The sequence below is a fragment of the Bombyx mori genome, chromosome 17 (assembly GCF_030269925.1).
Source record: "Bombyx mori chromosome 17, ASM3026992v2".
In the NCBI taxonomy this organism is placed as follows: Eukaryota; Metazoa; Arthropoda; class Insecta; order Lepidoptera; family Bombycidae; genus Bombyx; species Bombyx mori.
In genome coordinates this window covers 3,987,794-4,000,719 of record NC_085123.1, presented here as the reverse complement: position 1 = coordinate 4,000,719, position 12,926 = coordinate 3,987,794, and the positions used below count along the sequence as shown (strand labels likewise).

At 37.4% G+C, this 12,926-nt stretch overlaps 1 protein-coding gene across 1 annotated transcript in view; it reads left to right on the top strand.

Moving 5' to 3' along the window:
- Positions 1-1,032: 1,032 nt before the first annotated feature.
- LOC101740529 (homeobox protein unc-4) overlaps positions 1,033-12,926 on the top strand; it is a 62,164-nt gene continuing 50,270 nt past the window's right edge. The window contains exon 1 of the mRNA XM_004921896.5: positions 1,033-1,742. Coding sequence (XP_004921953.1) covers positions 1,529-1,742 — 214 coding nt within the window. The 5' untranslated portion in view covers positions 1,033-1,528. The remainder of the gene's footprint in view (positions 1,743-12,926) is intronic.

Sequence of the window (12,926 nt, the reverse complement as noted above, 5' to 3'; positions counted from 1 at the left end):
TTTAATGGAATAAGGAATTGCTCGTGAAATTGATTGCCTTTCGGTCGCTTATGATTCATCAACGTCAAAAAATATACGTTAAGAAACGTGTTAATTCTTTATGATTGATAGTTTTGTCTGTCATTAGGCGGACGTCCCCGTAATCTAGTTTTACGTAATACTATTGTACGTGGATAATGACCGCCTTTCACGTTATGTACGTTTGACGTAGATTACCCGTCCGTCAGTGTATCAGCTGTCAAAAGTATGGCCGCCATTTTTAAATTAAACGTCAACTTCTAATTAGATGCATCCTTTAAGATATAACTAATAAAGCATTACTTATTTATTTGAGTTAATGGTATAAAAATGAAGTATGTAGGAGATTAGGGAAACTATCTAATTGTGACTCGCAAAATAAAACGTCAACATTCAATATTAGGTTTTGTATATGGATGCTTTATTACGATTAACTTCCGATACAGATATTTAGATTGAATCTTGCTAGACAAAATTCAACTGAAGACAATTCGCAATAAAGCTTAATTCAGTACGGAACTACAGCTATTTTTTTTTCTATATCACCTACCTGTTTCATAATGAGACGGCGTCAAATAAATATGTACATGTATGTTTACATTAGATACAGTGACATATTGAAGAATCTTTCAACTGTATCTACCTATATGTACTCTCACAACGCCATGCGGCTAAAAAAGATTATGAAAACCCCACAAGCCTGCACAAACATATAGGAAACCTATAAATCCAAAGTCGGTTAAGACTGTACAGAAAAATAGGCTCTGTCCCTACGACACAGAGCTCGCTTTCAATCGAGATCGCTTGTCGTCTGCGGCACAGTTAAGTCAATGCATGTCTGCCCTTAATTTACAACCCGTTATTCAATACAGATCTGTAACTTTGCGGCATAAGGTTCGAAAGCGTTTAGCAGCCGTGGGCGATGTACCGTCGGAAGAATAAATCTATAATATGAAGGAGGCGGAGAATTAATTTGTGGTCGGGTGGGGGACCGGGGGCCGACGCTCCGCCCAGCGGCCGGCGCGCCATCTCAGTGCCGGGCCTGGCGCGTCACGAGGCGACCACACTCATGCACCCGCGGCAGACTGCGAACCGTATGTAAACGTGCCGATCATCCGGACTCACAGTGACATGAACATAAATCAGTGCTGGTGATTATTATTATTTATTTTTGTATTCGCAATAATAAATAAACCTTTGCCGTTTTTTGTCGTGAATAGAAAAAAAAAAAAACATTTCCTCGCATATGTTTGCACCGAAAATGACAATCGAGAATGTTAGATTGTATCATCAATAATAAATAACCCTTTGCCGATTTTTTTTGGTGAATAGAAAAAAAAATTGAAAAAAAATAAAACATTTCGTCGCGTATGTACGTACGTATGTATGCACCGAAAATGACAATCGAGAATGTTAGAAGCGCAGTGCTCCGTCGGTGAGCGGTGTGCTGGCTTCCGCGCTATCGGCAGTCAAGATATCGAAGGGCGCGCGGGTCGGCGGCGGCGGCGGCATGGTGCTAGAGGGCGGGCTGCCGGCGCCGCTACAACTGTATGCGGCGGCCGCGGCGCAGCTCGCTCCCCGACCGCCTTGGCCACCCTTCCTACCCTTTTTCGGTGTACCTCCACCGTTCCTGGCAAGACCAAGACTACCACATCCGCTACCTACAAGAGCTCCACACGGACCGCCCAGCGAAGACTCCAACGAGGACGGAGGAAGCAGTAAAGGTGTGTGATAAATTATTTATATGCAGCTTATTAAGAATTTAGGGGGCACGTTAACTTTAATTCGATTTAGGCCTCAACAAAAATTATTTCAATTGTAACGTGTCAATTTCAAGCGCTCGTTCTAATTAAGTACCAAGATTAACTAAGTTAATTCATTAGCAAAAAATATAAAACATCTCTCAATATTAATCAGTTGACAACAGAATAAAACTTCCGTAGCGCATAGCATTTTAGCGTTAGGTAAGTAGTTGTTGTGGGGCCGTTTGCTTTGACAACTATAAAAAGTGAATTCGAACGGCAAACGGCTCATTCTTACTTTTTGTTGTCGACAAAGCGCCGAAAATGATTAAATCGAAAATAAATCACGATTAAATTGAATAAAATCGGCCACAGAACTGCGGTCCCGTTCGGCGGATTAATAGAAATCGCCAAAAAAAAAAACACCGTAAAAAATCGTTCGCTTCACGGTTTCTTAACAAATTTGGTTATTTAGATTTTGCAAAGGTATCCGGTTGCGAAGAGACGAGCCGGCCTTGAGATATTAAAAAGGTTTTGTGTATCGGCGATCTGTGAACAGTGATAGATCTATAATCTTATGAAATCGATTCCTAGAGTTCTTTCGCAATTTAAAAAAAAAAAAAACATAAACTCAAACTATGGTTTGTGTACACGCGATCCTAATTTCATTTAATTACGTTGTAGTTTATGCCTTCAATTAATTTTCTTCGATGACTGAAAATTAAGCACTTGTCTCAAACTATAAATATCAATTGTATCTGTCTTAAATATTGTCAATGTTTTATAATTACAAAAAAAACGGTTTCAGTTGAAAGTTGTTTTTCGAAAAAAAAAATGGCGTTATTTTCCGACGGGAACATATCAAGTAAGGTTACTACTGCACCAATACACTATTACAATAAATACATACTACATAACTATTTTCTAATAGAAGTACTATTATAAATAGATTCAATGCATAAATAAATTACTACATTCGAAAATGTCAATTCATTGTATTTGTCGTAGAAACTATATACATAGATTTGAAACGCGGCAATTTTTTTTACTTTTTTAATAAAAAAAATGCTGTGAAAAATAGACATACGATTTCAGGAAGCCCTTAAGAAGGAGTCACCTCATTAAAATAGATAGAATAGAAGACTATTACTAATAGAAATAATAAGAATACAATATATTTTTTTAAATAGTGGCCATGTTTGTTTCTTTTTCTTTTATGGTTTCGCGCGATATTTACTGTGGAGGTTTTTTATTCAGTAGCAACACACACTAACCAGTGTTGTACTTTTAAAAATGCAAAGTCATAGTACGGTACATACCTGCTCTATTAAAAATTCATAGGTTAGTTTAAAGATTTGAATCAGATAGTTTTTAATTTTGTTATAAATTTAAAATATGAATGGCAATGTTCGATTTTCAGTTATAAATTTAAGCCGGTAAATCGCAAACCCGTTTCAAAGCACAATTGTTGCCGTTTCAACTACATAAAGCGCTTATAAATAAAAGAAGTATATACAAAAAGTATGAGAAAATCTCACATATAAATATTGTAATTATAAAAAATTAGTTTCCAATTACAGCTTCGCTTATTTATTTATCGGAATGTGAGAATAAAAAGGTTTTCTTTACGACGTAATAGATGACTTATTACGTGATTGTATGTTAATGTTTTTCCGGTCGAATGAACGAACGCGGTATGTATGTATGTGGTTCGCAATATAAGAATAGCCCGCTGATTTTCTTGCCGGATCTTCTCAGCGGGTCGCGATTCCGATCCGATAGTAGATTCATTCGCGAAGCAATTGCTCTTGAGTTGTTAGGTCTCCTTCGGAGGCGCTCGGGCAGTTGTTAGCAAATCCCACTCCTCCTGGCTGAGCCTCTGCTCGCCCACCTGTCCTGGTGAAACAGGAAAGGCCTCCGGGCCACCAGTAATCTTTCAATTGACTAAGACTCGTCGGATCTTTTCAGTGGATCGCGATTCCAATCCGCTGGTAGATTTTGCAAAGCACTGCTCTTGCTAGGGCCAGTCTTAGTAAATTCTCTCAGGATGAGCCCGTGAGCCCACCTGTCAGTCCACGAAAAGCTGGAATGGTCCTTTCGTTTACCAGCGAATAAGTAGGGAAACAAATCGGCATTCGGAAAGTTATTTTTTTAAATACGCCGCGTTAAATTTTACAAAACTAATATCTATTTTAAAACAAAAAAAATTGTTACGCATAAATAAATTAAATCAATTATGAAAATAGTAAAATAAGTCCAATTCAAACGGTGAAAATTTATTAATATCCAACAAAGCACCGATAAATCTTGGCCGGGTTAAGTTAATTCTAAAATAATGCATGTATATTAGTCGCTTAGGACACGCGCTGATAATGGTGTTCCAGGTAATAATTGTTTATATTTTTACATGCTTGTGTGCCTATTTAATGACTATTGTCCGATTTCGATCATTGTACGGACTCTAATATATGTTGTTACCTTACTGTAAATGTATTGTATTGAAGTCGTCGTGGCCTAAAGGATAAGACGTCCGGTGCATTTTTACCGGTACCAATTTTTTCAATGAAATACGTACTTAGCAAATGTTCGCGATTGACTTCCACGGTAAAGGAATAACATCGTGTAATAAAATCAAACCCGCAAAATGATATTGAATTTGCGTAATTACTGGTGGTAGGACGTCTTGTGAGCCCGCGTGGGTAGGTACCACCACCCCGCCTATTTCTGCCGTGAAGCAGTAATGCGTTTTGGTTTGAAGGGCAGAGCAGTTAAAAGTTACAATTCATTTCTCAAGGTGGGTGGCGGCATTTACGTTGTAGATGTCTATGGGGTCCGGTAACCACTTAACATCAAGTGAGCCGTGAGCTAGTCCGCTCACTTAAGCAATAAAAAAAGGCAAAATTGATGAAATCTAAAACACAAAAAGGAAACAATTTGTAAACGTTCTCAATTGATTGTCTTTCAGTTATCAATCGCATCGGTCAACTCACAACCGTCGCTAAGTCACGACCGGTACAATTAAAAACAGTACTATAAAAGCATCGGTGCAGGATTAGCAATGCATTCAAAAAGTAACAACCAAATAAAATAATTCAAAAGTTAATGTTATTTCAGAGCTGATAGCTAAACAAAACGCTAATCAACCGATAAGTTTAATTAATCATCGTAAGACATCAATAATGCAATATAAAAAAAAAACTTATTAAAACATCGTATCGATTCATTTTCACTGTGATTCTAAACGAGTAATGAAATGATGACCATTCCTTCGTTCAAGCCCTACACATCCTTCCACTCGTAATATATCGCCATTGTAATATCGAACGTATTATTCCCGAAATATTCCCGAGTTCTCGTTTGAATAAATTATGTATTAATAAAAAAATAAACGTCGGGTAAGGTGCTAAGAGGATAACGAGCATAATCCAAATGTAAGTTCGAAAATGCGCGGGAAGGTCGCCCGCTGTGCGCGGACTCTGCTCCGCTGTCTATAATACAGATTATATCGATTCTTTTGTCGGCACTGGCGCTGAGGTGTTACCCACGAAATTAGGATGTTAAATGTTTTGTAGATGACGCATGCTTCGATGCATCGAGCTCTTTGTGTTTTTCGTTTCGGTTTTATGATGCGTATTCCTACTTCGTTTTTTTTTTCTTTATTTTTTTTTCAATCATAATAGATATATCAATAGATGTGTTTTTTTTTTTTTTTCGAGACGCAATAAATTACAATGGTAATGTGTTAAGTTATTATTTATACAAACTAGTTTCTCGGGTCGTACGCCTCTGCAGCGGGACCGATAGATGTAACAATTCTAGATGTTTTTTTTTTTAAATAAATAAATTGATTTTCGTAAATCTTTGTCGGATTGGCTTCGATTCTAAATTCGATTTGTTATTAATATCTTCGTGACATTATCCTTGGAATTGTTGTGAATTATTAGTACGTCAATAAGTGAGTGCTCTTCAAACAGTCAACGTCCTGATTACAATATTAACACATACATTATTTATGTTAATGATTAATTTGTTGAATACGTCTATCGAGAGCTAATTAAATCATTCATTGAGTGATACGTGTTTTCCAGTAAACACGTACATATTTGTAGAATTTTCTTATCAAACCAGCGACATAGAATGATTATTATTTTCAATTCCTTAATTTATTTAATGTTCGTTGGATTACTTGTCGCATTATGTTAATAATTAAATAAAAAAATGAGTTGACATACATACCGCTTTTAAGTAGGTAAGCTGTCTAAAAAAATACAAACCATATTTTCCGCAGTCATACAATTAGGCACCATAGTGAATAGAAATAAAAAAATATAAAAAATACTTACTACAAATATGAATCTTTAAAATAACAAATAATCACGTTAAAACCAAAAAGGTCAGCGTTACGCAATACCCAAAACCACTTCTCAAGCCAAACGAAACATTAGCAAGGTCCAATTTAGTTTAAAAAAAAAAAGAAAAAAACAAAAAAAAATATGGCGAAGATATTCAAATTTGGAAAGCGGGTAGCGACTGTGACCGTCCGAGTTTTCGCGTCGGTCGGTGGCGAAGCAAAAACAATTGCCGTATTTCTTGCTCCAACAAAAAAATGTGCTTTATACGAAATCGATTAGTCACACGAAACGCAACTATGACCGATCCGATTTTGAATGTTTATCTTGACAGTTTACTCGGACATCTTCCGAGCTAAGAACGAGATAATCTATGACAAAATAAAACCTTGTTACGGGCAAATGGGTGAAGTGCTTGAACGGCAATAAGATTTACAAAAAAAAAGTACAATTCATTGTTAAAGTTCTATTTTTAAAAACATATTAATTTTTAATCAACGGCAATCTTTCTTTTTTCGGCCTGTTCATAAATTGTATTACGACCAAAGAGGATTCGATATTTATTTGTCCAACTTTCATACGGCACGGAAATGATCTTGCCTATTTCTGCCGTAGAAAATTCCGGTTCAAATGGATGGGCAGTCGCTTTATAATAACTAGCCTTCCGGCAGCGGATTCGGAAGCGTGGAAATTTCGTCAAAATCGGAGATACTCATGTTGATTATATTAGTACAGACTAGCAACTTTAAGATTTGCAACTTTAATGGACATCGGTATCCACGAAGATTCTGCGAAGCATTGCTCTTGCTAGGGCCAGTGTTAGTAATTCTCTGTTTGAGCCCGTGAGCTCATCAACCAGTCCAAGATACCAGCTGTTATATTCCCATAGGCCACCAACGAAAGAAAACAATTCCTCTAAAATAACATTTGAACATAGAATGTTTTCTATTCTTGTATTTATCACTGCTATCTATAAGCTATTTACATATAACTAACAAAGTATTATACTATTTTCTTTAGTTTTCACGAACCGTACGAATAATTAAAACTATTTTAACGCATTTTAGTGTTATTATATTATTACTGATGTTTCGAATAATAATATTATACATTTTTCAGTATTCGTAAATCACGACCACCGCCATGCGAGATAAAGCCGTTGTAAAATAGTTTCAATAACAAACAAAGTATTCTTACTGAACAACGCAACAAACAATGATAACAAAGTTAAAAGGGTTAATAAACAGAAATCACGGGCAGTCAAAAGTACATCAATAAAGGGTAGGTCGCGTGGGGAGCTCTGGCTTGAATGGCACAAACATAAATTATCAACAAGCGCGCCCTCTTTTAGAGACAGTTAAATAAACCAACTCGTTCAATGCAGAATCGACAAAAGCAAATTGTTTTGTACAAACAAAACTGCATTGCGAATTCCACTTTAAAGATCTTCAACGAATCGAGGGTGTGATATGACTTTAAGGACACAATAACCATCGCAAGGCTCTTTGTTTGTTTCCAATAAATATCTCAATTAACACATGCTGCGGGAGTTTGTTTATTATTAGAAACGATATAAATCCAGCGTTTCTCAACTTTTTCATATATTGTATCGAAAGAAAAACAATAAGATTTTAAACTTATTATTTATTTTACTACGATAGGTACTATACCTTCATAGTGAAAGAAAATCGAGAGCACGTGTTAAATACCTAGTTCAGGAAAAAAATATATACGCATGCTTGATTTGAACACCGGCACATTCGGATCGCTCAAGACGAATTATACTAGGCTTCTTATCGTTAAGACCACGATTACTTTACATCTCGGACTACCAATTCTTTGCGGCATTTGGTGTACCTCCAATACAGGGTCAATTGCAGCCACGGTTTTCTGCTTAGCAGAGAATATCGTGTCGCTTGTTAAAAAAAAAGAAGATGAACCAACTAAGAAAGGTCCATCCGTCACAGAGCATTTTGAACCCTACAAGAAGTATATCAAAAAAGAAAAACGCTAAAGAAGACGACCGCTGAAATTCTATATAAAAAAAAAAAAAAAACAATGACACATTTTATTGTATGTTACATTTATTTTCTTTTATTATTTAACCAGTAGAACCCGCTCCGTTTCGAATATCGCTAATTGTATGAATAGCATTGATTTCTTGATACTATAAACTTGCCGCATGTGGTACATTAGTGGTATTAATTATAATTAATATATTTACTATAGTTCAACCTTCCCTGGATCACCATCTACAACTGCGTAATAAGTATATCCAGTTTCTTCACAATCGATTGAATGACTTATGAACACACATATAAAGATAGAAGATAGATTGATTTTTCATTTCCCTTTAATTTGGTTCTTTAGTCCCCAAATTAAATGCAAGACTGAGTGAATATAAAAAAAAAAACATAGCATGTGTATGTTTTCCTCAATGACTCAATACAGCTTTGACCTTTTAACGCAACTATGTTGCATTTGTACACGACACGAACAATTATTAATTGCATAATTGTTACAATAGAGTATTAATTGCATCGCTTTCTCAGATAGTTGAATAAAAAGTGACAATTTGATTAATGTGGCCGCATACATGTTTAACATTGTGTGTTTTTTTTCTTTCTAATAAGCGTAGACAGACGGAAGAAAAGCCCATCACGAAGAGCTCACGTGATCGTGGGCATTTACCGGAGTCTATTGACAGGTAGATCTTTACCGCCTTTATCCTGCTGAGCTTCTCCTTAGCTCTAGAAAGGTCCTTGAAGATACACCTGCAGCTTAAGCACAAGGAGAAGGAGTTCGATGTGAAACCTAACACATAACATCAGCCAGCTGGGTTTATCAGCGGGTCGTTATTCCGATCCTGTTTTAAATTCATTAGCTATATTATAATAATAATATACAAAGAAACAGCTATTTATATGAATAATAATAATAACCGTCATCACGTAGACTATACATTAGACACTGTATAGCCATCATACTAAGACTATACATAACTAATAAAAATCTTACGTTACGGACGTTTTCTCCCCGTCCGCATCGTCCCATAAGGAAATTCGTTCCAAAAAAAAAAAAAAATATGTGAATTCAATAACAAATAATAAATGGTCCTATTACAGAGGACATTGGCACCGAATTTAACATTTCTAATAAGGATCTCGTTACACAAAATAAGTGACAAGAGCCCCCCAAAAAAAAAAACTCACGTAATAATGAGTATTAGTCAAGTCGCAAGGTGCGCAAAACGCAACCGGCTGGCAGCCAATTTCAAGGGCCATTTCCTCACACGCCCAGTAGGGAGTGACTTTGTGTTTAAAAATAAAAATAGTAAGACGCTTTTTGTACTCGGTTAACTTTTGATACATTGTACAGCTGTCGGTTTGAATGAGTGTGTTCATGAGTGAACTAGGAAGTTTTTGTCACATAGACACAACCCGTTGACTTTCTCGTTGGATCTTCTCAGTGGGTCGCGATTCCGATCCGGTGGTAGAAGTCTTGATAACGCCAGTGTTGGCAAATCCTTTCAGATTGAGCCTAAGTAAGCAGGTTTTTATTTTTTATTGCTTAGATGGGTTAGACGAGCTCACAGCCCACCTGATTTTAAGTGGTTACTGGAGCCCATAGACATCTACAACGTAAATGCGCCACCCACCTTGAGATATAAGTTCTAAGGTCTCAAGTATAGTTACAACGGCTGCCCCACACTTCAAACCGAAACGCGTTACTGCTTCACGGCAGATATAGGCAGGGTAGTGGTACCTACTCGCGCGGACTCTCAAGAGGTCCTACCACCAGTAAAATGGGTAGGCCAGGTAGGGACAAAAGTCTTTGTATTGGCCGAACGGGCAGATAAGTTGAGTTCAGACGGACTGGGAGCTAACAGTGCCCGTAAACCTCATAACGTGGATGCTACTACGAATGTGTAATAATAATAATTGAATTTAATTAATCGTGGCACCAAAAGCTAGTTATCATCGTCCCCTTCATAATCTCGCTACCGGTGCGGCCCCTAAAAGTCAAGATACTACATTACAAAACACCACAATTCCTAACTCACACATTTATACGACTACAGAGATCTGTTGTTGTACACCCGCTCAATAGTTCTACGGTTTACAAATCCAGCTATGCCTAACTGCACTCTATAAAATCACGCCATTCAATCATTTAATATTGCAGAAGCAAGCAGTTTACTTGGCATACGCTCGTAATAGGTTCTGTAAAGAACATACATCACATCAATACATAACATCACTACAACATAGTATAAAACAAAGTCGCTTTCTCTGTCCCTATATCTGTCTGTCCCTATGTATGCTTAAATCTTCAAATTACAGTTTCCGAAGCGAAGCGAGGGCGGGTCGCTAGTTAACCATAAAAATTAAAGCAACAAATAAACAACAATAGATGTCAGATTTGTGTATATAGTTTCATAATAACGGAATTGAGAGGCATACTTAAGTGATGAACTTGGCGGATGAGAATCACGAAACGTATCGGAAATTAAGTGTAACTACTGTTACTCTTTACGGATGAAAAACTTAATGTTTTCAAAGCGATTCAATATTCAACCTTACCACAAACGTATACGATCGCATTTCCTTTTTCTTAATCGCATGTTTAGCTATGTTAGCAAGTGTGACAAGGTTCAGGGGTGTAGGCTGTTAACCGTATAACATACGAAGCGTTAAAACTGCGTGAAACACCATTAAAATTCTTGATTTCACCGAAAAACACACACACTCGTATGGCGACGTTAGCGCAGCGCGTGTCAGATCGCGTGTCGCGTGCCCCCAAAACATGCATTTGTCAAATTCGATTCGCTTTTTTTTTTATGTTTACCTTTTTTTTTTTCACAGCGTAATCTTTTCGTGCTCACCCCTTCTAGGAATCGGTCACGGGAGACTTGTGTGATTTCGGGCCAATATGTCCTTTAGTTTAGCGGTTTATCGGTCGTGATACTCTAACTTGGCCCGAGAGTATTAGAACGGATCAGGTATATAATAGTTATCAATGTGTCTCTGGACTCGAATGAGATTAAGGGTCCGACGGAAACTTAAAAGACAATTGATAGATGCTTTATAGCAATATTATAAAGATACTAGGCCTGCCCTAGGGTTGCTTCTGTGTTGATTTTTTAATTAATTTCACAGGCATTCGTTGAGAGAAATTCTGATTTTATTGTAACCCTCGATCACTGTAGCGAAATATTATTGAAATTACAACACTAATTTTAAATCGAATCCTATCTTTTAAATGTAGTTTTCATAAAAACCTAGATGTTTTTTGTGATGCTCAAACGAAAACATATATGTAATAAACAAAATAACAATTATTAGCTCCGAATTATTCTACGGTAACAAATCTGACACGGTCAACTGGTTCCAAAACAGGATTACATAGGACTATACTATGGGACAAGATTATGCTACAGGACCCAAAGACTTATTATACATATATAGAGAGTATTACGAATATTTGTAATGTAGGTACTTAGTTTAATACGATAACACCGAAATTATCTATATATTAATACGTGAAGCAAAAACTTTGTTTCCCTTTTTACGAAAATTGCGCGGACGGAGGAGTATGAAATTTTCCACACTTATAGAGAATATAGAGAAGAAGTGCACTATGCTAATTTTTTTTTTTAAATAATACATAAAAGATGCATTAAATCAATAAAGAAAATATTACACACACTACATACCATGTATTTGACGCACACACGCATGCATAGGTACTATTTATTGTCAAACTTTTGTTCTTGACGTCTGTTGTCAAATTGAGAATAGATTAAATATTGTTTGTCTTTGTTAATATTTTTATAGTGTAGTCTTGGTGAAATTTGTGATTACAGAAGTATAAAATATAATCATAATAGTGTAAAAACTTACAATTCCAATTAATTATAGTCGAATTTCGACTACAGCGGGACCTCTAGTCTAAATAAATTACTAAAAACAGTATCTGTTTATGTGATAGTATTTGTTTATTTCTATGAAAGTTAAGAAGGTGTAAAATTAAAAATGAATAGCAGAAATATTAAATTTGTTCCCTCAAAACAAAAAAAAATAAGATAAAAAACTTTTAAAACTGAAAAAAGAACACGTGTCGAATGAAACGTCAAATAGATGACCTCAGGATATCTTTATCAGTTTTTTATAAGAATCATGTCGTTCAATTTGACCCTGATAACATTGCCATAACAACATGAGCATAGATTATACACAAAACACGAGAGCGGTATGTGAAGAAGTCGCTGGACATCCCACGTGTAATGAAGTTTTTTTTTTTTTTTCCACAGGAGAAAATCGCCGGATTTGAACCTCACTAAAAACTCCTGCCGCTCACAACCGGCGCCCTACCTCGGACCGGGCCGGAGCCCAGTCGGGGCTATTGAAACGGCGGGACAGGGTTGACGCAGAGCACATTACATCCATCCCACCGTCCCACGGACGCCGGACCGGTGGCCGCCAGCGAAACGACCACCGGTTCCCTCGTTCAGCGGGCCGAGAGCCCGCTTTGATGGCGCCGCGTTACACCTTCCCCCAGAGCGGTCGGGGGAACGCGGTCTGCCATCACCCGGCTTCCTATTGCGGGTGAGCGTGCAAGCACGCCACCCCACGTCTGGGTCTCTCCCCGCACAAAACGGGTGGGACCCCTAGCTCTTAGGGGGCCAGGTCACGGATACGACCCCGGTCCCGACCCCCTGCTCGGCGGCGGCGGGTTTCTGCGTAGTGAGGAGAGCTTTCCCTCACTCGCCCCGCCGCCTCCTTCTGCGAGATGGTGCACTCGCAGAAGTCGAGCA